General features: G+C 44.5%; 1 protein-coding gene across 1 annotated transcript in view; it reads left to right on the forward strand.

Annotated features, from left to right (window-relative positions):
- The window catches only part of LOC138759190 (IQ motif and SEC7 domain-containing protein 3-like), a 63,357-nt gene that overhangs the window by 23,135 nt on the left and 13,399 nt on the right, over nt 1-26,823 (forward strand). The window contains exon 2 of the mRNA XM_069929246.1: nt 15,867-15,896. Coding sequence (XP_069785347.1) covers nt 15,867-15,896 — 30 coding nt within the window. The remainder of the gene's footprint in view (nt 1-15,866; nt 15,897-26,823) is intronic.

The following is a 26,823-nucleotide window of genomic DNA, read 5'->3' on the forward strand; positions in this document are numbered from 1 at the left end:
ATGAGGTGACCAGAACTGAACACAATACTCCAAATGTGGTCTCACCAGAGATTTGTAGGGTTACAACATGACTTCTCGACTCTTGAACTCAATCCCCCTATTAATGAAGCCCAGAAGCCCACAGGCCTTCTTAATGATCCCATCAACCTACACGGCGATCTTGAAGGATGTATGGATTTGGACCCCACTATTAAGCAACTGACCATTAACTCTGTACTCAGCCTTCTGGTTTGTCTTTCCAAAATGCATCTCCTCACACTTATCCGGATTGAACTCCATCTGGCATTTTTATGCCCGACTCTGCATCCTGTCGATATCCTCTTGTAACATTCGACAACCCTCAGTTCCATCCACAACTCCTCCAACCTTCATATAATCCACAATCTTAGTGACCCATCCTTTCGCCTCTTCAACCAGGTCATTTATAAAAATCACAAAGAACAGGGAGTCCCAGAACAGATCCCTGCAGAACTCTCACTGGTCACCGACTTCCAGGCAGAATCCTTCCCAACTATATTATTATTATTCCTACAAGTCAATTCTGAATCCAGAGAGCCAAGGTTCTATGGATCTCATGGCTCATGACTTTCTGAACAAGTCTCTCATGGCGGACCTGGTCAAATGTAGTGAAGGAGAGTGTGAGAGCGAGGGGAGGAATGAGGAGAGAGGGGGAGGAATGGGGAAAGCATCTTCAGAGAGACAAGTGAGAAAGTTGGGTGGAATAGGAGAGGGATGTGGAATGGAGGGAAGGAAAGTGGGAGAGAAAGTAGGGAGTGAGATGGCAAAATGGGTGAGAAAAGGAGAGATGGGAGCAGTAGGGAGGGAGAGGTTACAGGATAGGAGGGACAGAAGACTGGGACAGAGTGATGGAAAGTGCAAGATGCAGGAATAAAACACAAAAGTGCTGACACTGGTTGAAGTAAAAACACAACACTGGAGAAACTCAGAAAAGATAAAGGTACAGAACCAATGTTTTGACCTTGAGCCCTTCATCTAGGTCTGAACAAATGGGTGGGAATGAGAGGGAGATGGGAAAATAGAGGGCAAAGGATTGAGAGAGGGTGAAAGAGGAATGGGAAGTGAGAGAAAGGGTGTCTGTGAGACAGTGGGAGAGATTTAGGGGAGGTGACAGGGGCAGCACATGGACCTGAATTGTAAACGAGCCAGGGATGGAAGGTTGGGGGGGTGTTGGGTGAGGGATACAGAGAGAGGAATGGCATTTTTTTCCCCCACAGGAGGGTGTTGCCTGGGAGCATGAGCTCAAACCTATCTGTCCATTCACCCCCCCCCCCCACAATTAGCCACTAGAGACTGTGTAACAAACTCCTATCTTGTCCCAACAATAGCTAGAGAACCAGACTTTAAATTTTTTTTTATTTTCATCGACTCTTAAAAATTCAAACAAACAATCCCCTTCAACACTTGTATAATATATATATTCCCCCTCCTCACCCCCTCAACCCATTACATAAGGTCAGATAAATTATACAGATACTAGTGGGGTCAACGACCCTTACAGAAACCTAAGAAAAAGCCTAGGAAAATAAACACAAACGGGGTGACTAAATAACAAAGGTAAGGAATTAAAAAAAGAACTATAAACAAAACTAGAAAAGCCCATCATCTGTGTCATGTTCCACTTCCTTAATCCCACTCATTTCCCTGCTGGGTCGGATTTTTACAGTACCCCTAATTTGAAGGGGGTGAAGGGAATAGTCAAATCTGCATACCAATGTATTTCCACTAGGTTGCCACACTCTAACAAACGTGTCAGATTTCCTCCTTAAATTGTATGTGATTTTCTCCAAGGGAATGCAACTCTGCATTTCAGTATTCCATTGTGTGATACTTAATTGAGAGTTGGACTTCCACATAACCATTATACACTTCCTGGCTACTGCCAAGGCAACCTTCATGAAATGAATTTGGTATTTGGATAGTCAAGAGCCCCTGTCACATTTGCATCCCACTAAATTGGCCGTTCATTGTCCTGGGATAGGAATGAGGTTTGGCTTTTCACACTTGACCACTCCTAACTGGGATACTGCACATGTTCACACTTGCAAGGAGCCATCCTTGGTGTTACGACTGTCCTACCTTCTTCCGGTGACGTCATGATGCAGCAAGTGATGGGGGACCCGCCCTAAATCTTGATCAATGTATTATGATCTTATATTTGAACAAAATTAATTATGCCTAATTATAGCATAATTAAGCTTTATGTAGTGCACAGTATGATCCCTTCAACCCCTGTTGTTATTGTGCCAACCTATATAAACCTTTATAAGGGACCATGGGAAAGTACTAACAATGAATAACAATAACGGATAATTTTTAAACAGCATGGGAAAGTTGGTAGTGCTATCGCGCACAATCTATACAGTGTGGGAAAATTGGTAGTGCTGTCATGTACAATTTATAAATACTGTGGGAAAAATCGATGGTGGACCTGCTCCCAGAATTCTATGTGGCAGAGAGAGAGCTGTGTGCACAGCTGCATGGACGGAGCACTCATGGAGGGGGTTTCTCTGTCGCACGGCATTCTGGGAAGTCAGATCTGCCATTGCTTTTTCCCATGGTCTTTATAAATTGTGCGTTATAGAACTACCAACTTTTCCAACCTGTTTAAAAATTGTCCACTATTGCTATTTATTTCCTCTCTCTTCCACTGTGACTTTCCCACGGCAAAATTTATACCTTCATTTTAATCTTTTCTTCCTTCACATTCCTGCATTCATGCAAAAACTTGGGCCATTTCAATCCCACAATTCAGTTGCCCATTCTACACTTGCCTGATTGCAATGCTGGCATCTGCAGATGCTGGGATTGTACTAGGAGTCGAGGCCATCAATCCCCAGCATGAGATGACGCCATCTGATATTGCCGTCGAGAAGATTTTCCTTTCACACCTGACACTTCTTTTTTTTAAATTTTTTTTATTTTTCACACCATAAACCACATTGACCAAGATGCATACATTTTCCTTTTCAAATATATAGTGTCATTTTCTCCCCCCCACCTCCCTCCTCCCATCCCACCCTCCCTACCTCCCCCCCATTCATTTAAAGTACAAAATCTAAGATACATTAAACCAGTCAAACAATGTTGTTATTCAATAAAAATAAACAAGAAATTCCACTGAGTCAATTCTTTTCATTTCCTTCTCCTTTCGTTATTTTAGGTGGTAGATGTCCCCGGTAGGTTTTCTCTATTGTGTATCATGTATGGCTCCCATATTTGTTCAAATATTTCAATATTATTTCTTAAATTATATGTTATTTTTTCTAATGGAATACATTTATTCATTTCTATATACCATTGTTGTATTCTCAAATGATCTTCTAATTTCCAGGTTGACATAATAAATTTTTTTGCTACGGCTAGAGCTATCTTAACAAATCTTTTTTGTCCACCACCCAAATCAAGTCCAAATTCTTTGTTTTTTAGGTTACTTAGGAGGAAGATCTCTGAGTTTTTTGGTATATTGTTTTCTGTAATTTTATTTAATATCTGGTTTAGATCTTCCCAAAATTTTTCTACTTTCTCACATGTCCAGATTGCATGAATTGTTGTTCCCATTTCTTTTTTACAACGAAAACATCTGTCAGATACTGTTGGGTCCCATTTATTTAACTTTTGAGGTGTAATGTATAGCCTGTGTATCCAGTTATATTGTATCATACGTAACCTCGTGTTTATTGTATTTCTCATGGTTCCGGAGCATAGCTTCCCCCATGTTTCTTTCTTTATCTTTATGCTTAGATCTTGTTCCCATTTTTGTTTAGTTTTACTATTTGTTTCCTCATTCTCCTTTTCTTGTAGTTTAATATACATGTTTGTTATAAATTTTTTGATTATCATTGTATCTGTAATCACATATTCAAAATTACTTCCCTCTGGTAACCTCAGACTGCTTCCTAATTTGTCCATCAAGTAGGATCTCAGTTGGTAATATGCCAACACTGTATCTTGAGTTATATTATATTTATCCTTCATTTGTTCAAAGGATAATAATCTATTTCCAGAAAAACAATTTTCTATTCTTTTGATCCCTTTTTTCTCCCATTCTCTAAAGGAAAGGTTATCTATTGTAAAAGGGATTAACTGATTTTGCGTCAGTATTAGTTTTGGTAATTGGTAATTTGTTTTATTCCTTTCTTCATGAATCTTTTTCCAAATATTGAGCAGATGATGTAATACTGGAGAACTCCTACGTTGTTTTCATTTGATTTGTTTTCATCCCATTTATATAATATATGTTCAGGTATCTTCTCCCCTATTTTATCTAGTTCTAATCTAGTCCAGTCTGGCTTTTCCCTTGTTTGATAAAAATCTGATAGGTATCTTAATTGTGCGGCTCTATAATAATTTTTAAAGTTTGGCAGTTGTAAGCCTCCTTGTTTATACCATTCTGTTAATTTATCTAGTGCTATCCTCGGTTTCCCCCCTTTCCATAAAAATTTCCTTATTATTTTCTTTAACTCCTTGAAGAATTTCTCTGTCAAGTGTATTGGCAATGCCTGAAATAGGTATTGTATCCTTGGGAAAATGTTCATTTTAATACAGTTTATCCTTCCTATTAGTGTTAGTGGTAAATCTTTCCAATGCTCTAAATGGTCCTGTAATTTTTTCATTAGTGGATAATAATTGAGTTTATATAGATGGCCGAGGTTTTTATTTATTTGTATACTTAGGTATCTTATTGCTTGCATTTGCCATCTGAATGGTGATTCCTTCTTAAATTTTGAGAAATCCGCATTATTCATTGGCATTGCTTCACTTTTATTTGCGTTAATCTTGTATGTCGACACTTCTCCATATTCCTTCAATTTCTTATGTAATTCTTTTATTTATAATTCTGGTTCTGTTAAGTATACTATAACATCATCTGCAAATAAACTGATTTTATATTCCTTGTCTTTTATTTTTATCCCTTTTATTTTATTTTCATTTCTTATCAGTTCTGCTAGTGGTTCTATAGCTAACGCGAACAATAAGGGTGATAGTGGGCATCCCTGCCTTGTTGATCTGCTTAAATTAAATTGCTTTGATATATATCCATTTACTGTCACTTTCGCCAATGGCCCCTTATATAATGCTTTAATCCAATTAATATACTTCTCTGGTAAACTGAATTTTTGCAATACTTTGAATAAATAATTCCATTCTACTCTGTCAAAGGCCTTCTCTGCGTCTAAAGCAACTGCTAATCTTGGCGCTTTACTCCCTTCTACTGCATGAATTAAGTTAATAAATTTACAAATATTGTCTGTTGTCCGTCTTTTTTTAATAAATCCAGTTTGGTCTAGATTTACCATTTTAGATACATAATCTGCTAATCTGTTTGCTAATAGTTTAGCTATTATCTTATAATCTGTGTTAAGTAATGATATTGGTCTATATGACGCTGGTGCGAGTGGATCTTTCCCTTGCTTTGGTATTACTGTAATTATTGCTGTTTTACATGAATCTGGTAAGCTTTGTGTTTTGTCAATCTGGTTAATTACTTCCAGGAGGGGAGGAATTAATACATCTTTAAATGTTTTATAGAATTCTATTGGGAATCCATCCTCTCCTGGTGTTTTATTATTTGGTAGTTTTTTCATTATCTCTTGTATTTCTACTATTTCAAATGGTTCTGTTAATTTATTTTGTTCCTCTATTTGTAATTTTGGTAGTTCAATTTTAGTTAAAAATTCATCTATTTTGTCTTCTTTCCCTTCGTTTTCTGTTTGGTATAATTGTTCATAGAATTCTCTAAAGTTTTCCTTGATCTCCATTGGGTTATATGTGATTTGTTTGTCTTTTTTCCTTGATGCCAATACCATTTTCTTAGCTTGTTCTGTCTTAAGCTGCCATGCTAGAATTTTGTGCGTTTTTTTTCTCCTAGTTCATAATATTTCTGTTTTGTCTTCATTATGTTCTTCTCCACCTTATATGTTTGTAGTGTTTCATATTTTATTTTTTTATCTTCTTTTAGTTGTGTCTTCCTTCATTGCTAATTCTTTTTCTATATTTGCTATTTCCCTTTCCAACTGCTCTGTTTCCTGATTGTAGTCCTTCTTCATCTTGGTTACATAACTTATTATTTGCCCTCTGATGAACGCTTTTATTGCGTCCCCTAGTATAAACTTATCTTTCACTGATTCTGTATTTATTTCAAAGTACATTTTAATTTGTCGTTCAATGAATTCTCTAAAATCCTGCCTTTTAAGTAGCATGGAGTTTAATCTCCATCTATACATTCTTGGAGGGATGTCCTCTAACTCTATTGTCAATATCAAGGGTGAATGGTCTGATAATATTCTAGCTTTATATTCTGTTTTTCTTACTCTATCTTGCATACGAACTGATAACAGAAATAGATCTATTCTTGAGTATTTTTTATGTCTACCCGAATAATATGAATATTCCTTTTCCTTTGGGTGTTGTTTCCTCCATATATCTAAAAGTTGCATTTCTTGCATCGATTTAATTATAAATTTGGTTACTTTGTTCTTTCTGTTAATTTTTTTCCCAGTTTTATCCATATTTGAATCCAAATTAAGGTTGAAATCCCCTTCTATTAATATGTTCCCTTGCGTGTCTGCTATCTTCAAAAAATATCTTGCATAAACTTTTGATCTTCTTCGTTAGGTGAATATACATTGAGTAGATTCTAAAACTCCGAATATATCTGACATTTTATCATTACATATCTCCCTGCTGGATCTATTATTTCCTCTTCTATTTTAATTGGTACATTTTTACTGATTAATATAGCTACTCCTCTTGCTTTTGAATTATATGACGCTGCTGTTACATGTCCTACCTAATCTCTCTTTAATTTCTTATGCTCCATTTCAGTTAAATGTGTTTCTTGCTATATCAATTTTTTTCTTTTTTCAGTAAATTTAGCAGTTTCTTCCTTTTGATTTGGTTATGTATTCCGTTAATATTTAAAGTCATATAGTTCAACGTAGCCATTTCTTACTTTGTTTATATTCCCTTTCCGTTTCCTCATCATCACCTTTCCTTCTTATCCATTTCTGCTTTCTTGTTTTCACACTTGACATTTCAGAAGGCCAATTAGCCGTTAATTTCTGGGACTACTTGCAAGTGTGAAAGGGGATTAAAACTCACATCCCCAAAATCCACTTTTGTAGTTTTTGTTTTTCAGAATGTCCCCCAGTTCTTCACAGAAGGATCTCACCCTTGTACCTAACCAGTTGGAGTGGACAAAAATTTCAATCTCCACACCACAACTAAAGCACATTTCTGCATTTTCTGCCTTTGATTGATGTAATTTTTGTGGTGTGAGATACAAGAAATTGTACTGCACCAACCTGTATCTGGCAGGTGTCTCCAGTCATGCTGTCCAGACACAGGTCTTGCCACCACTCTTCATTGATCATTGTATCCAAAATCGACTCCCATCTCTCCGTCGACCTGTGTAAGCCCGGAAATTTAGGGCCATTACTTTGGAATGTGTAATATATTTTAAAGATAAATTTGCGCACATTCCCCTTTCGTTTTAGAATTTCCATTTCACCACAGTCATGTTGGGTTGTCTTCTCAATAACTTGATGGTGTCCACAAGCCATGAGGGGCAGGAATTCCACATAGTCCCAGGAAATTCATTCTCACCTCTGAATCAGCCAATCCCTCATCCTGAAATGTTGCTCCCAGTTCTGGACTCTCCAACCTGGGGCTACAGACTCTCAAGTGTCCAACTCCAATTCCTCTCCACCCCCATCTCAATGCTGATGGGATCTGCTCCAAAGTTCCAGTAAACAGGAGCTCTCTTCTTGCAAAATGACACATGGAATTTAATGCAGACAAGTGTTAGGTGTTGCATTATGGAGGAACAAACACTGCTGAGGAGTGCAGTAGAACTGAGGGATCTGGGAATACAGATACATAATTCCCTGAAAATGACATCACAGGTGGACAGGGTTGTCCATATCACCATATACAGCACAGAACAGGCCAGTTTGGCCCTACGAGTCCATGCCAGAACAAATCCCCACCCTCCTCATCCCACTGACTAGCACCTGGTCCATACCCCCTCCAGTCCTCTCCCCTCCATGTAATTATCCAGTCTTTCCTTAAATGTAAATAACCTCCTTGCTTCAACCACCTCTGCTGGAAGTTTATTCCACATCCCAACCACCTTTGCGTGAAGAAATTTCCCCTCTTAATTTTCCCCCTGCAATCTCAAACCATGGCCTCTGGTTTGAATATCCCCCACTCTTAATTGAAAAAGCCTATCCACGTTGACTCTCTCTGTCCCTTTTAAAATCTTGAACACCTCCATGAAATCCCCCCTCAATCTTCTACGGTCCAGAGAAAAAAAGCCCCAGGCTGCTCAACCTTTCTGTCACTCAAACCCTGACATCCTGTCAACATTCTCGTGAACCTTGTAAAGAGAGCTTTTGGCATATTGGCCTTCATAAATCTAAGTATTGAGTACAGGAGTTGGGATGTTATGGTAAAGTTGTACAAGACATTTGTGAGGTCAAATTTGGAGAATTGGTTGCAGTTTTGGTCACTTAACTACAATAAGATAGAAAGAATGCAGAAAAGGTTTTCTCAAATGTTGCTTGGACTTCAGGAATTGAGTTATAGGGAAAGGTTAAACTGCCTTTATTCCCTGGAGCGTAGAAGAATGAGGAGAGATTTGATAGAGGTTTTTAAAATTATGAGGGGGACAGACAGAGTAAATGTCGGAAGGCTTTTTCCACTGAGGGTCAGCGATTTACAAACCAGAGGACATGGGTTAAGGGTGAAAGGGGAATATGAGGGGGAACTTCATCACATAGAGAGTGGTGAGAGTGTGGAACAAGCTGAGATGTTAAATGCGGGCTCAATTTTAACATTTAAGAAGAATTTGGACAGGTATATAGATGGGAGGGGGATGGTGGGCTCTGGACTGGATGCAGGTCAGTGGTCTAGGCAGAAAAATGGATCGGGACAGACTAGAAGGGCTGAAGGGCAACCTGCTCATTCCCAGGAAATGAAGCATTGAAATCTGAGATTGGCAGCTCATGATCAGCCACATCAATGCCTGGATGGGCTTGGGTCGTGATGAGATGTGCATCTGGTGAATGACTTGATGCCGCTACAGAATCTGAGATTGTCTCGTTGGCCTTGGAATGTGGAGCTCTGCTGATGACTTGCAGCTGAATGGTTCCCTGTCCCTTACCCACTCGTTCACTTCTTTTTGCCAAGCCGAGAGATCGCAAGAACAATGGGAAGTGCAATAAACTGGAGTAGAGAAGTTGGGAATTCCATTTACAGTAAAAAAAACCCGGTATCCGGCACCTATGGTGATTGGTAGATGCTGGATAAGCACATTTGCCAGTTGCTTGAGATTGTGCGATTTTTAAAAAAAAATATTTTATTTTTGATTTTCTGAGGCTCACACAAATCCAAAACAACAATATCATCTTCTCAAACATTCAGAGTACATTTTCCCTTCTGCCCACCTCTTTCCCTTCCCTTCCATTCCCTAATACCACAAGGGAAAAATGATGCAAATTAAACAAACACAAAGAACCAAAAATCTATTGCATCACCGACCCTTAAAGGAACCAGATATAGACCCAGAGAAACATAAAATAAAATTGAAAGGATACAAAACAAGGGCACGTCATCTGCACCATGACCCACTTCATTTATCTCAATCGTTCCACTATTAGTACAAATATTTACCTTTCTTTTATTGGAAAGGGTGTAACTATATCTGCATACCTGTATGCTGCAGATACCCTAATGAATGTGTCCTATTTCTTCCTTAAATTGTATGTGATTTGCACCGGGGAGATATAACTTTGTATCTCCGTATTCCATCGTGTGAAATTTAACTAAGAGTCGGAGTACCACATGACCACTATACACTTCCTGGCTACCGACAAGGCAACCTTCACAAACTGAATTTGGTATCTGGACAGTTTAAAACTCACATCTCCAATGACTCCCAGAAGGTACAATTCCGGATCCTGTGGAAAATCCACCTTTTGTCATTTTTTCCAGAATGTTCCCCAGGTCCTCCCAGAAGGATCTCACCTTTGTACACAGCCAGGTTGAATGGATAAAGGTTCCAATCTCCACACCACATCTATAACACATTTCTCAGATTTCTGGTTTGGATTGATGTAATTTTTTTGTGGTGTGAGGTACAGTTGATGCAGGAAATTATAACACACCAACCTGGACCTGGCATTAATAACAGCTGTCATGCTGTCCTGACACAGGTCTGCCCAGCACTGCTCATGTATTGTTGTCCCCAAGTCCATCTCCCACCTTTCCCTTGCCTTATATAAGCCCGACTTCAGGCCCTCACTTTGGAATAGGAGATAAATCATAGAATTAAACATGCATACTCCCCTTTCAAATTAGAATCTCCCATTCACTATATATGAGCAGGGTCATAGATGATCCTAAAATATCCCTTAAGAAAGATCTTAACTGAAGAAAGTAGAAGGTTTTATTCAACAAATCATACATATTCCTCAGCTGTTCAAATGACATGAATTGCCCTCATTCATAACAATTCAAGATTGCATGTTGTGAGGATTAGCAAACTGACTGCTAGGGGCGCCAATTTTAAACTTCGTTTTTTTTTTACCTATTTATTTTCTACAATATTTTTGCTGGTTGGTTGCTCGAATTCTTTGCTGGTTTTCTGAAGAGGGCGCACAAAATCATTGAAGATCCCTTCCACCTCACACACACACAGCATCTTTCAGCTGCTCCTGTCGGGGAAGAGATCCAGGAGTATCTGAGACAGCACCACCAGGCTGAGGAACAGCTTCTTCCCACGGGCAGTGAGAACGCTGAACGACCAAAGGAACTGCTCACGCTAACCCTCTGAGACTCATGAAACAAAATTTATTTGTATCAATGAATGCTTGTCCTGCATATGTATTGTTTGTCTGTATGTGTGTTATGTCTGGTTGTGTGTCTGCGTGTTTTGCACCGAGGACTGGAGAATGCTGTTTTGTCGGGTTGTACTTGTGCAATCAGATGACAGTAAATAGACTTGAATTATGGATAGGGATTTTACTGAATCTTACTCATTCTCTGGAATCTGGACCAGAGTCAGAGGAATATGGAATGAGCCACCATCTTGAAGTCTGTGTAGTGGCAGTGGGTCCCACCTGTGCTGTTGGGGACAGAGCCAGGATTCAGATCTGGATGAATGCCCAAATACAGGAAGAGAGGTGGGTGAGTTCTCGGTGTCCTGAAGACAGCACTTACCCTCTCAACCACATTGCTACCTATGGGATCTTGCTGCCCATTGGGGGTCTGGGATCTGGAGAAATTGATTGGCATCCATTTTGTGAGTTACAACTGCATATAGACAGGATCACAGTCGGGCGGAAAAGTAGTGGATGGAATTCAATCCGGATCAGTGTGAGATGATGCATTTTGGAAGGACTAACCAGAAGGCTGAGTACAGGGTTAATGATCGGTTACTTAACAGTGTGGATGAACAGAGGGACCTTGGGGTCCAAATCCACACATCCCTCAAGGTCAATGCACAGGTTGATGGGATAGTTAAGAAAGCATGTGGTTGCTGGGGCTTCATTAGTTGGGGGATTGAGTTCAAGAGTCAAGAGGTCATGTTACAATTCTACAAGTCTCCGGTGAGACAACACTTGCTGAGGATTGTGTTCAGTTCTGGTCACCTCATTACAGGAAGGATGTGGGAGCTATGAAAAGGGTGCATAGGAGATTGGATTGGTAAATGTCTTATGGGGAAAGATTAGCAGAGCTGGGACTTCTCTATCTGGAGTGAATAAGCATGAGTAGAAGACTTTTCCATTTGGAATGAAGAAGGATGAGAGGGGACAATAGAGGTCTCCTCTATTCTGAGAGGCATAGATAGGGTGGACGGCCAGCGCCTGTTTCCCAGAGCAGAAATAGTAAACACCAGAGGACGTCTGTACAAAGTGAAGGGAGGGAAGTTTAGGGGAGATGTTAGGGGTATTTTTTTTTTTACACTGAGTTGTAGTGGGTGGGGGGGGGAGGGTCCTGGAATGCCTTTCCAGGGGTGGTGATGGAGGCTGAAACATTGAGCGCATTTAAGAGACTCTTAGACAGGTACATGGATAGAAGAAAAATAGAGGGTTACAGGGTAGTATTAATTTTTGGTAGGTCAGCACAACATTGAGGGCTGAAGGGCCTGTACTGTTCTATGTTCTATTGTGCATAGTGAAAGAGCGGTTACGTAAAAGAGCTTCAGAATTTTCCAATGGAGGGTCAGGGGTCAGTCTTGTCTCTTGATGTAAAGCATTTGCAGCTATTAAGAATCAATGTTCATCTGCAGTGGTGGGATGGAAGCTTTCTAAAGCAGAACATTCAGCAGGAAGCATTGCAGTGTCATTGGAGCGTTGATGAGATAATTAGGGTTAACTAGTCTCTGCGTTGTCTCTCTGCCTCCTCACTGATAATACATGGTCATCCAGGCACCTTGCCCAAGGGGTGGTTTTGCTCGCTCTGCCTGTGGAGAGGGGTGGCAGTAAAAAGGGGAGGAGAGAAACAGAGAGGGAGAGAGAAATGGAGAGTACTAGAAATGGAGAAGGAAAGGGAGGGGAGAGAGAGAATCTGCAGAGAGGCAGTGGAATGAAGAAAAGGGAAAAGAGAAACAGAGACTGGAGATAGTGGGTTTAGATGGGGAAGGAAGATTCAGGTGGGGAAGGTCAAGATGAAGGAAAAGAGTACAAAGAGCAAAGATAAAGAACTATAACCAGCTTTTCGGACGAGCAGGTATGAAGGCCGTACCTTGAAAAGCTCAAGACCGACACATTGGTTCTGGATCTTTATCTTTGCTATATAAAGTAAACTGTTTGACCTGCTGAGTTTCTCCAGCGTTGTGTTTTTTACTTCAACCGCGATGTTTATGGACTTTCATGTTTTACTCCAGAGAAAAAAAAGATGTGTCTTGAGAGGGATAGAGAGATCTGGAGAACCAGGCGAGATAGGGAGAGAGGCTGTCAGAGAAAAGTGGTGTGTGGTAAAGAGCAATAAAATTGGTGAAATGAGATTCCAGAGAGAGGAGGATGCAGGTGGAAGGAGAGAGAGAGAGAGAGAGAGAGTGATACCCATGGCAACAGAGAACCATGGAAACAGAGTAAAGATAGATATGGAGAAATTATGAGAGAGGGAGAGAGAGAGATAGTGAGGGGGTGGTGAACGAGAGCAACAGATACGAACAAGAGATGGAGGAGGGGAGAGGAGAGGTTAGTGAAGGAAGGGCACGACTCTGAGGGGCTCGTATAGAGGGGGAAAGGAGTAAATGAAAGGCGAGAAAAGGGACAGAATGTGAGGGAGAGAGAAGGCAATGAGTGAGGGGAAGAAAAGAAAGGGAAAGGGGTGAGAGAGGAGGTCTGGAAGCATGGGGGGCTGGGAGTTAGGGTGTGGAGACAAAAGGGGCAAGTGAGAGAGAGAGAGAGAGAGAGGAGCAAAGAATGCATTTTAATTTTTGTACTGCGGGCTGAGAGGTGCTGATTGTCTGCCCTGAAGGGGCCAGGAAATGGGAGAGCAGTATAATCCCCAGATTCGAATGCTTCCGAACCCCTCATTGGGGTCAGCCAAACAGGCCTTCCCACCTGACCGTGCCTCATTTGGAGATTTGAATCTTTAGTTCAATGTTATGAGACCAGAAGACATAGCAGTAGAAATAGGTCTGACCTGCCATTCAATTACGAACTGATCCATCCTCTCACTCGGCCTTCTCCCCATATCCTTTGATGGCCTGGCTAATCAAGGACCTTTGCCTTAAGTACACCCAATGACCTGGCCTCCACAACCACCTGTGGCAAAAAAATGCTACAGATTGACCCCCCCCCCCCCCCCCCCCCCCACTGGCTGAAGAAACTCCTCTGCATCTCTGTTTGAAAAGGATATCCTTCAATTCTCTCCCACCGTGGGGAAACAACCTTTCTACATCTACTCTGTCCACACTTTTCAACATTCAAAATGTTTCAATGAGATTTCCTCCCATTCTCCTAAATTCTAACTAGTACAGGCCAAGAGCCGTCAAAAGCTCGTGTGTAGTTAGAGCAGCAGAACTTTGAAGCATAGTACAGGCAGAACTTTGAAGCATAGTACAGGCCCTTTGGCCCTTGATGTTATGCTGACCCATATATTCCTACCAAAAATAAACTCTTCCTACCCTCTAACCCTCTATTTTTCTTCTATCTGTGGGCCTGTCTAAGTGTCTATTAAATGCCCCTAATGTTCCAGCCTCCACCACCATCCCCTGGCAAGGCATTCCAGGCCCCCACAACTCTGTGTAAAAAAAAAAAAAAAAAAAAAAATTACCCCTGATGTCTCCCCTAAACTTCCCTCCCTTCACTTTGTACAGATCTCCCCTGGTGTTTGCTGATCCTGCCCTTACGCCCCACTCACCTTTCACAATCCCCGCAGCTCACTCACTCCCCATGAAAATAATGTGGACAGGGAGGCTGGAGTATTGAGATACAATAAGAAACTGGGTCAGCTGGGATTTTTCCCCCTGGACCACAGGAGGCTGAGCGGATAACATCATGAGGGGTATATTATAGAGTAAATAGTTATTGACTTTTTCCCAGGTTACGGGAGTCAAAAACCTAGGGGCATAGGTTTGTGGTGAGAGTTTTCAAGGAAAATTGCAGCCTGCTGCTGTGCAGAAGGACTTGGGAGAGCTGGTGCATGAATCGCAAAGGGTTGGTTTGCAGGTGCACATGTTGGCCTGAAGAAATTGAATTTGGGGCTGGGAGGTTCTGCTGAAACTGTACATGGTCCTGGTGAGGCCACATCTGGAGAAGCACGTGCAGTCCGGGTCTCCTGACATGAGGAAGGATGTTCTGGCTTTGGAGAGGAGATTCACCAGGTTGATTCCAGGGATGAGGGGGTTGGCCTATGAGGAGAGATTGAGACGTCTGGGACTGCACTTGCTTGGATTTATAAGAATGAAAGTGGATCTGATAGAAATGTATAAAATGATGAAAGGTGTGGATCAGATAGAGGTGGGTAAGTTGTTCCCATTGGTGGGGGAGTCCAGAACTAAGGGACATAGCCTCAAGATTCAGGGGAGTAGATTTAGGACGGAGATGAGAAGGAACTGCTTTTCCCAGATGATGGTAAATCTGTGGAATTCGCTACCCATTGAAGCAGTGGAGGAGACCTCAGTAAACATATTTAAGACAAGGTTGTATAGATTTTTACATCGTAGGGGAATTAAGGGATATGGGGAAAAGGCAGGTAGGTGGAGATGAGCCTGTCATCAGATCAGTCATGATCTCATTGAATGGCGAAGCAGGCTCGACAGGCCAGATGGACATTTTGTTCCCACAGAGGGTGGTGAGGGTGTGGAACGAGCTAGCAGAGGAAGTGGTAGATGCGGGGACAATTAAAAGAGATTCAGTCAGTGATCTGGATAAGGAAGGTTCAGTGAGGTGTGGTCCGGATGCAGGCAAATGGGGCTCGATGAGTTGGGAAGGGTCTGTGAGGGAGGCCACAGGAGCAGGATTTAGCTCTATGCCCCAAACTCTGCAATCGCTTTGCTGAAGTGGGCCCTAACTGCACCCATCTGCTTGTCCTTTCACTCCTCAATCCCTTAACAGTCTCAGACCTTACATTTGCCCCACTGCTTACAGCATCTCACCAGGTTATATCAGCAAAGTTGCTGATTGGGGTAAAAGGGTCAATTGTGAATTAATTCAGTGTCAGAAGAACGAAATGGCTAACCAACTCCTGCTTCTATTTCTCCTTCCTGCGCTCTGTTCTGGTCACTCGGTCTTGTACATCTTTCTGTTGCATTGGGGGATGGGAAGGATTGGGGTAGGAATTTGGACCACTTCTTCAAGATATTAATTGTTGATTTTATCTTTATACAGGGCTGAAGTTGAAACGTCGAAAACCATCAGGTCAGTAAAACATTTTGTGCAGCCTCTCGCGGGTTTAAGTTTGGTCTGCAATGACGTGGGTGCCTGGCGTGTTTTTTAAGGAGGGGATTCTAGGCTGTGGAGGGAGGGAGGGAGGGAGGGAGGCTGGCGAGAGGGAGTTGTAATCAGGAAAGACCGCCGCCTTTCATTCATCTGGGAACATTGCATTTTCGATGGCTGAGGGTGGTGGGAGCCCGTTGAGGTTGTGTCTGAGGCTGCTGGCGGACGGGACTTCATTCAGCCAGTCAGAAAGGATGAGATGAGAGCCAGGCTACACACTATTACACATCCAACCATCCACCAATCCTGTTTGTTCCAGTGTCATTCAGTCTTCCCACACTCACCCTGTGGCTGCTTTTAGTGTGTCAGTGAAGCACAGGAACAATCACTCACCAGCTCCTCACTCACCTCAATACCCCACTAACCTACACCCCACTCACTTATACCCCACTCACCTACACCTCAATCACCTCAATACCCCACTCACCTACACCCCACTCACTTATACCCCACTCACCAGCTCCTCACTCACCTCAATACCCCACTAACCTACACCCCACTCACTTATACCCCACTCACCTACACCTCAATCACCTCAATACCCCACTCACCTACACCCCACTCACTTATACCCCACTCACCTACACCTCAATCACCTCAATACCCCACTCACCTACACCCCACTCACTTATACCCCACTCACCTACACCTCAATCACCTCAATACCCCACTCACCTACACCCCACTCACTTATACCCCACTCACCAGCTCCTCACTCACCTCAATACCCCACTAACCTACACCCCACTCACTTATACCCCACTCACCTACACCTCAATCACCTCAATACCCCACTCACCTACACCCCACTCACTTATACCCCACTCACCAGCTCCTCACTCACCTCAATACCCCACTAACCTACACCCCACTCACTTATACCCCACTCACCTACACCTCAATCACCTCAATACCCCACTCACCTACACCCCACTCACTTATACCCCACTCACCTACACCTCAATCACCTACACCCCACTCATTTATACCCCATTCACCTGCACCTCAATCACCTACAGCCCACTCACCTATACCTCAATCACCTCAATATGCCACTCACCTACACTTCAGTCACCTACACCCCACTCACCTACACCTCAATCATGTACACCTCACACAGCTGCACCTCAATAACCTACACCCCACTAACCTATACCTGAATCAACTACATCCCACACAGCAACACCTCAATCACCTACACCCCAATCATCTACACCACACTCACTAATAGCCCACTCACCTACACTTCAATCACCTACACCTCACAGTTACACTCACCTACACCTCAATCATCTACACCTCTCTCAGCTACACCTCAATCACCTACACCCAACTCATTTATAGCCCATTCACCTATACCTCAATCACCTACAGCCCACTCACCTAAACATCACACAGCTACATCTGAATCACCTAGACCCCACTCACCCATACCTCACACAGCTACACCTCAATCACCTAAACACCACTCAGACCCCACTCACCTACACATTAATACCTAGAGCCCACTCACCTACACCCCACTCACCTACACTTCAATCATCTACACCTTACACAGCTACACACAAAGCTACACACACCTACACCTCAATCACCTACAGCCCAATCACATACCCAACTCACCTACACCCCACACAGCTACACCACAATCATATACACTCCAATCACTTATACCATACTCACCTACACCTCAATCACCTACACCTATACTCCACTCACCAAAACCTCAATCACCTATAGCCCACTCACCTACACCTCACACATCTATACCCCAATCACCTACACTAAACTCACTCATTTATACCCCATTCACCTGCACCTCAATCACCTACAGCCCACTCACCTATACCTCAATCACCTACATCCCACTCACTTATACCCCACTCACTTACACTTCAATCACCTACACCTCACACAGCTACTCTCACCTACACCTCAATCATCTACACCCCACGCACCTACACCTCACAGCTACACCTCAAACACCTACACCTCACTTACATACACCTTAATCACCTATACCCCACTCACCTACCCCTCAATCACCGATAGCCCACTCACCTACACCTCACACAGCAAGACCTCAAACACCTACTCCCCACTCAATTGTACCGCACTCACCTACACATCAATCACATACACCCCAATCACTTATACCATACTCACTTACACCTCAATCACCTACACCCAACACACATATAGCCCAATCACCTACACCTTAATCACATACAGCCTACTCACCTACACTTCACTCAGCTTCACCCCACTCACTTATACGCCACTCACCTACACCTCACACAGCTACTCCACAATCACATACACCCCAGTAACTTATACCATACTCACCTACACTTCAATCACTTGCACCCCACTCACTTATACCCCACTCATCTACAACTCACACAGCTACAACTCAAACACCTATAGCCTCACTAACTTATACCCAACTCAGCAAAACCTCAATCACCTACAGCCCACTCACCTACACCTCACACAGCTACACCCCACTCATACCCCACTCACCTACACCTCAATCAACTACACCACACTCACCTACACCTCAATCACCTACCCTCCACTCACCTACACCTTACACAGCTATCCCTCAATGAACTATACTCCACTCACCTACACTTCAATCACTTATACCCCACTCATCTACATCTCACACAGCTAGACCTCAAACACCTAGTCCCTACTTAATTATACTGCACTCACCTACACATCAATCACCTACACCCCATTCAACCATACCTCAAATACCTACATCCCACTCACTTATACTCCACTCATGTACAACTCACACAGCTACACCTCAAACATCTATAGCCTCACTAACATACCCAACTCAGCAAAATCTCAATCACCTACAGCCCACTCACCTACACCTCACACAGCTACACCCCACTCGTACCCCATTCATCCACACCTCAAACATATACATCCCACTCACCTACACCTCAATCACCTATAGCCCACTCACCTACACCTCACACATCTAAACCCCAATCACCTACACAAAACTCACTTAAACCCCACTCACCTACACCTCACACAGCTACCTGTCAATCACCTATACTCCACTCACCTACACGTCAATCACCTACACTTCACACATCTACACCCCAATAACCTACACTAAACTCACTTATACCCCACTCACATACACCTCAATCACTTACATCCCACTCACCCACACTTCAATCACCTGCACCCCACTCACCAGCACGTCAATCACCTCCAGCCCACTCACGTACACCTCACACAGCTACACCCAACTCTCTTATACCGCACTCACCTACATGGCAACACTGACACCCTAGTCACCTACACCTCCCACAGCTACACCCCACTCACTTATACCCCACCCACCCACACCTCAATCATCTATATCTGACTCACCTGCACCTCAGTCACCTATACCTCAATTACCTACACTCCATTCACCTATACCCCACTCACCAAAACCTCAATCACCTACATCCCACTCACATACCACACTCACCTATACCTCAATCACCTACACCTCACTTGGACCCCACTCACCTATACCTCAATTAAATACACTCTACTCACTTATACCCCACTTTCCTGCACCTCACTCACCTACACCCCATTCACTTACACCTCAGTCACCTACTCCTCAATTACCTACATTTCACTCATCTACACCCCACTCACCTAAACCCCACTCACCTAAACCCCACTCACCTAAACCCCACTCACCTAAACCCCACTCACCTACACCTCAATCACCTACATCTCACTCACCTACACCCCACACAGCTACACCTCAATCATCTACACCCCACTCACTTATACCCCACTCACCTACACCCTACTACACCTCAATTACCTACAGTCCACTCATCCACTCCCCACTCTTGCACATCCCACTCACCTACACCCCATTCACCTTCACCACTTACCTACTACTCACTCCTACACTCCCTTCCTCCTCTCTTACTCCCCACCTCCTCTCTTACTCCACCTCACTCCCTACCTTCTCTCACTTCCTCTCCCCTCCTGGCTCAGTTCTCATTCCCCCTCTCTCCCCACCTTCTCTCATTCACACACTCCCTATCTCCTCTCACTCCCCCACTCTCCACCTCCTCCTCGCTCCCCACCTCTTGTCTCTGCTCCTCACTCTCCACCTCTTCTCACTCCCCCTCATTTACTCACATTTCCTCCTCACTCCCCACCTCCTCCTCCCCACCTTCTCTCTCACTCCCCCTCACTCCCCACCTCATCACTCATTTCCCCTCCCCTCTATCCTCACTCCCCCTCTTCCCTCCCCTCACTCCTCCTTTCCCCTTCACCCTCTCTGCTCACTCCCCATTGTTGTCCCTCCCCTCAGTCGCCCCCACACCTCATCTCACAGCCTGGGTCCCTTGCTTGTGGCTGGACTGGGAAGGGTAGCTGTTCCATTCACTGACTGGAACTCCAACTGCTCCAACTGTTGCCTCACATCGAAGAGGAGGTTTCCAATGAGTGGCGCAATGGCAGAGGGATGCTTTCCTCTGATGAACGGTCTCTCCGCCAGACTTCCGCATACTCATTTCTGCAGAGGATTCAGGGATGAGGGCAGGGGATTGGAGACCACCCACTGAGATGGCCCTCAAGCACCCACCTGCTGATATTACTGGGGCATTTGTGAAGAAGTGGTGTTTGAGCATCATGTTCTACCGTGACAGGGTGGGGTGGCGTCTCCAACGAACGGTGGCACGAGTGCACAAAATGGGTGGAACACAGCAAGTGAAGCAGGCTCAGAGTCCGAACATGCGCAGATCACGGTCCAGATTGTCTGCCCCTTGTAGCACAGACACTATCCGCTGTGAAGTAAACACTGAGACAGGGATAAGAGGCTATTTGGGGTGTTGTGTGCTTTATATATTCAGTGGCTGTTTGTTTCTGGCCGGGTGGTGTCATTGCCCTTGGACTCCATGTGGGGAAGGTGCTCCATTCGAGCTGTCAGGAGTGGAGTTTCAGGGTTTCAACCTTGCCATGGTGCAGCGATGGCGACAGAATTCCAAATCAGGGTGGTGTGCAGATTGGAGGGGCAGCTGCTGCCGATGTGTTTCCATGCCCTACCGTGGTTGGCTCAGGAGGTGCTGCCTGGGCCAGTAACTGCTGTGTGTTTTCAGATGGTCTGTATCAAGTGTTTAGAGTGTGAGGTGAGGGGTGTGAGTGAATCCTTGGATGGACTCGAGCCTTGTGGGGTGTCAGCAGGGGGAGCCACTCTTCACAAGATCCATAGTGTCTGAGCTGCTCGGTGTTTATGATGGTGGGCCAGGTGAGTGCCCCATTTCCCACAGATTGTAGACAGTGGGAGACTTCACTGTGAGACACTTCTTCAGCAGTATGAGTGACCGCAACATCAATGTTGGGGACTGTGCCTGAACCTTTAAATCCACGATGATCATCCACGACTCCAGAACATGAGGGGCAGCAGGTGATGTCTGTTGAGAGAAGCCTTTATATTCCCCGAGAGTTTACTCTGTAAAAGCTCAGCAGCCTGTTGCATCTGAGCAGAGGGCTGCACTTTCCACTGCACATCAGTAGAAATTTGCCAGGGTTTCCGATGTCGTACCAAACCTCCACAAACTCCTGAGGAAGTAGAGGTGCTGATGTGCTTTCTTCATAACGACATTAATGTGTTGGGCCCAGGAAAGATCCTCCATGATAGTGACTCCCAAGAACTTAAAATTGATCACTCTCTGGGATTAGAAGCATTACAGACAGAGAGAAGGAAGGTCAGTACAAGGGTGAGAGAGGGATATGAACGAGAGGGTGAGAATTTTAAACTTGAGGTGCTAAATTCCCAAAAGGTGTAGCTAAGGAACTCCCTCCTTCCAGGCATCAAGCCCTTGAGAATACTGTTTGACAGTGCTCTGAACTTTAAAGCATACCCTCTCCTGGCTCATCCTCAACAGCTTTATCAATGCTTGCTGCCTCTCGTATGCAGATTCCTGTCCCTTCCCCCCACCTTGCTGCTGTTCTCTGGGAAGCTTCCAGAAACCATGAGTAATCAAATGAGACATTCTAGGGAGGTGGGAATCAGAAAGGTCAACGTTTCATACACATCCTTATTGTCCCTGAAGATGGTGCTGATATGTTGTACTGTGGGAGGGGGTGGTCCCTGGGTTGTGGGAGAGCAGCGGTAGGGTTGGCTCTGTGCATTTAGCTTGTCTGACATAATCTATGGTGGGGGGGGGGGTAGGGGGGTGGGGGAGAGAGAACTAAACATATTAAACATGAAAGTCTGCAGACACAGAGATTGTAGTAAAAACACACCAAAATTCTAGGGGAAGTCAGCCAGTCTTGCAGCATCCACAGGAGGTAAAGCTATATCACCAACATTTTGGGCCTGAGCCCTTCTTCAAGGTATAAGCAAAAAAATGGGAAATCTCAAAATAAAGACAGTGCTGGCTGGGGACAGAGTGCAGACCAACACCAGGTGTTCATTGGATACAAGAAGAGAGGTGAGAATTGATTATTTCTATGTGAAAGGAGGCAGTTGGAAAAGGGAGAGAGACAGAGCTGGGGGAAGAAGTTGAGGGGTTTAACAAAAGCCAGAGTTGATATTAATGTTATCTAGTTGGAGGGGGCCCAGACGTAAGATGAGGAGTTGTTCCTCCAATTTACAGGCGGTCTCAGTCTGGCAGTGCTTGAGACCACGGACAAACACGTTGGCCAATGGGAGATCTGCGCTATTGTGGCGGACGGAGCAAAGGTACTTGACGAAGTGATCTGCCAGCTTACATCCAGTCTCACCGACGTATAGGAGACCACAACAAGAGCATCAGATGCAAATCAATGATGGAATGAATGTTACTTGTCAATGAATTGTCATCAATTCCTCCTCATTTGAGGGGGAAGGTGTCAAGGAGACATAAAGAAATCAATTCATCCAGCCAGGAGAGTCGAAGGCAATTAGAACATCAGTGGTGTTAGCAGATGGCTCTTGCTTTCTCTCCCAATTATCCCTTTACTGTATTGTAAATCATCTTCAGCCATGGCACACATTGGCTTGAATATGCCATACTCTGAGAAAATGTACAAGTCAGCACTGTATTCCTGGGATTTGGAAATGTAAGGATGCTCGATTGAGAATATGGAGGGATATAGACAAGAAGGTACGGAGGGAGATTATTCCCGTGCCATTGAATCTGGAGAGCAGACCCTAACCCTAAATCCTGAGGAACACCCCAGATAACGTCAGGTTGGGAATCTGGGCAAAGATCGTCTGTGGGTAAATTATTTGCTCAGAATCTGAAGTTGGTATTTCAGTGGTCGATCAGTCAAAGGGATTGGGGAAAAGACGATCTGCTCCTGTGCCTGTCTGACTGGGCCACCCAGTATATATACCATTTCCATCCGGCTGTTCCCCAGTATCAGTTCCTCAGCAATGGGATGGCCAGTGGCAGGGCAGTCAGATTGAACCATCATGGGACGTAGAGTGAGATGACCGTGGTGAGTTGATCCACTGTAATTAGGGCTGTTCTGTCCCGCACACTGAATTCACATTCTGATTTATTGTCGGAGTCCACACACATCACCTGCAACCCTGAGATCCTGTTTCCTGCAGCTATAGCAGAATTTATCACTTGTTGGCAGTGCAAAAAAAAATGCACACAATTAAACAGATAAAGAAATGTGAACAAACTGACTGTGCGACACAGAGAGGGTAAAAGTCAATAAAGTGCACAAGCCCTTAAATGAGTCCCTGATTGAGTTTGTTGTTGAGGAGTCTGATGGTGAAGGGGTAGCAGCCCTTCCTGAACCTGGTGGTGTGAGTCTTGTGGGACCTAGACCTCTTTCCTGATGGCAGCAGTGAGAACAGAGTGTGTGTTGGTTGGTGTGGATCCTTGATGATCGCTACTGTTCTCTGACGGCAGCGTTCCCCGTAGATGTTCTTGATTGTGGGGAAGGTTTTGCCTGTGATGTCCTAAGCTATGTCCACTATCTTTTTCAGGGGTATTAGTGTCCCCATATCAGACCATATCCTATCCCTGACTGGGACACCCAATAACGGGAGAGCATCGACTCCTTCCCCAGTGAGCTGTTCTTGAGTGCACAGCACAGGTGGTAACAAGGAACTGATGGCTGGATTACGTAATGGCCTGTGTGTCAAAAACGGTATTGCACTAATCCACTCAAGATGTCTGGCAGGCTGCAAGAAGGGAGCCGCATTCCACTGATGGATGACAATGAATTATTCAAGACACCAGGAAATGCAAACTGCAATCCTCACCTTCTCTGCTGTTGGTGTGTGAGCGTCTTAGGGCTCATTAAAACAGTGCAGCCTACTCCAGGCATGTTGGAGGCTTGTCACACACACCCAGGGGAGGGACAGCATGGTTTGGATACAGTGAGGCTCACTCCGCACTGTCCCATCACACACTCCCGGCGTCGGACACAGAGTGAAGCTCCCTTCACACCATCACATCACACATTCCTGGGGTTGGACACAAAATGAAGCTCCACTCGCACTGTCCCATCATGCACTCCCGGGGTCAGACACAGAATGAAACTCCCTTGCACCATTCCTTCACACACTCTTGGGGTCAGGTGGTGAAGGAGGTTGTTTTGGTTGCAGACCACTTGTATATGGTAGAAGTCGGACGCAGCACAGAAGTGCAGGGTTACAGAGAGTGATTAATTGGTACGGCAGCATCATCTTTTCCCACTTTGGTGTTCATTCAGGAGCCTGATTACAGGACTAAAGAAATTGTCCTTGAATTGAATGGTTCATCATGTCATACATGTTAGTGTCATATCACAAACCGAGATTCACAGTGTTACTGTTTCATACTGTCCGATAGTACTCACCATGTCATTTGTCGAGAGGTGTGTGGTTGTGTGAGAACATAGAACATTACAGCACAGTACATGCCCTTTGGCCCTCGATGTGCTGACCCATGTATTCCTACCAAAAAAAATATACTAAATCCTTCCTACCCCCTAACCCTCTACTTTTCTTCCCTTCATGGGCCTGTCTAAGAGTCTCTTAAATGCCCCTAATGTTCCAGCCTCCACCTCTACCCCTGGCAAGGCATTCCAGGCCCCCACAATTCTCAGTGTAAATGATTTACCCCTGACGTCTCCCCAAAACTTCCCTCCCTTCACTTTGTACAGAAGTCTCATGGTGTTTGTTGATCCTGCCCTGGAAAACAGGCGCTGGCCGTCCACCCTATCTACGCCTCTCAGAATCTTGTAGACCTCTATCAATTCTCCTCTCATCCCTCTACGTTCCAAAGAGAAAAATCCCAGCTCTGAGACTTGTTTCCCAATCCAGGCCACATCCTGGTAAATCTCCCGTAGCCTGCGCATCCTCCCTCTGGTTCAGATGCAGCCCCATGTAATCCAGTTTATTTTCCAGAGATTGAAAATTTGCACTAAAGTCATAATGTGCTTGGATGGACTCTCACTTTGATTCTGACACAAGTGCAGGCACACTTACCTTGAACACCGTTTCTGGTGAGCCCCGAGTTTCTGCAGTAGGTGTTAGGGCTTGCTGCCTTCTTTATGTCGTACTCACACAGTGCCTTCCTGATCTGGTCCTTTAGTGTTAGTGTGGTGGGGGTGGTTTGGGGGGGGGGTGTGGGCAGCGTTAGCGTTGCGGTTAGTGCAATGCCTTTACAGTGCCAGCAATCGGGATCGGGGCTCGAATCCTCGCGCTGACTGTAAGGAGTTTCTCCTCGTGTATGTTTTCCCAGCGGACTCTGATTTCTTCCCACCCTCCAAATCGTATTAGGTCAATCGTGGGCCGGATTTTACTGTGCTGCACATCTAAATTTAAAAAATTAACCTGCAGATTTTAGTGTCCCAATCCTAGACAAGATGAACAGAACGAGAGATCACACCGTTATCTGGAGTGACCACTGCAACCACATACACCACCCTTTCTTTAAATTCATCTGGTTTCACAGTGTGGTGTTTAGCATTTCATTACCTAAAGCAGGACTTTTTTTTTTTTGCCGTCTGAGCTGCGCAGCGGGCTTTGGACTTGGGGTGAGGGGCCGTACACAGCCTTTAGAGCCTCGTAGAAACCCCTGAAGTCGCCAATGTCCGCGCTGAGCTGGGTTCGTTTGGCGAGGCTAGTCCACCACTCATTTTGGATCTCCCGGAGTTTGCGCTGAAGATGGCTGCATGCGCGACGGAAGGCTTGTTTCTTCTCTGGACAGGACGGCTTTGTAAGGTGAGCCTGGTGGGCAGCTCGCTTCTTTGCCAGCAACTCCTGGAATTCCTGGCTGTTTTCGTCAAACCAGTCCTTGTTTTTCCTGGAGGAGAAGCCCAGTACCTCTTCAGTGGACTTGTCCGTGAACTACTCTTTGCAGATGATGCCGCTTTAGTTGCCCATTCAGAGCCAGCTCTTCAGCGCTTGATGTCCTGCTTTGCGGAAACTGCCAAAATGTTTGGCCTGGAAGTCAGCCTGAAGAAAACTGAGGTCCTCCATCAGCCAGCTCCCCACCATGTCTACCAGCCCCCCCACATCACCATCGGGCACACAAAACTCAAAACGGTCAACCAGTTTACCTATCTCGGCTGCACCATTTCATCAGATGCAAGGATCGACAATGAGATAGACAACAGACTCGCCAAGGCAAATAGCGCCTTTGGAAGACTACACAAAAGAGTCTGGAAAAACAACCAACTGAAAAACCTCACAAAGATAAGCGTATACAGAGCCGTTGTCATACCCACACTCCTGTTCGGCTCCGAATCATGGGTCCTCTACCGGCACCACCTACGGCTCCTAGAACGCTTCCACCAGCGTTGTCTCCGCTCCATCCTCAACATCCATTGGAGCGCTTACACCCCTAACGTCGAAGTACTCGAGATGGCA

Source organism: Narcine bancroftii, chromosome 3 (assembly GCF_036971445.1).
Source record: "Narcine bancroftii isolate sNarBan1 chromosome 3, sNarBan1.hap1, whole genome shotgun sequence".
Classification (NCBI taxonomy): domain Eukaryota; kingdom Metazoa; phylum Chordata; class Chondrichthyes; order Torpediniformes; family Narcinidae; genus Narcine; species Narcine bancroftii.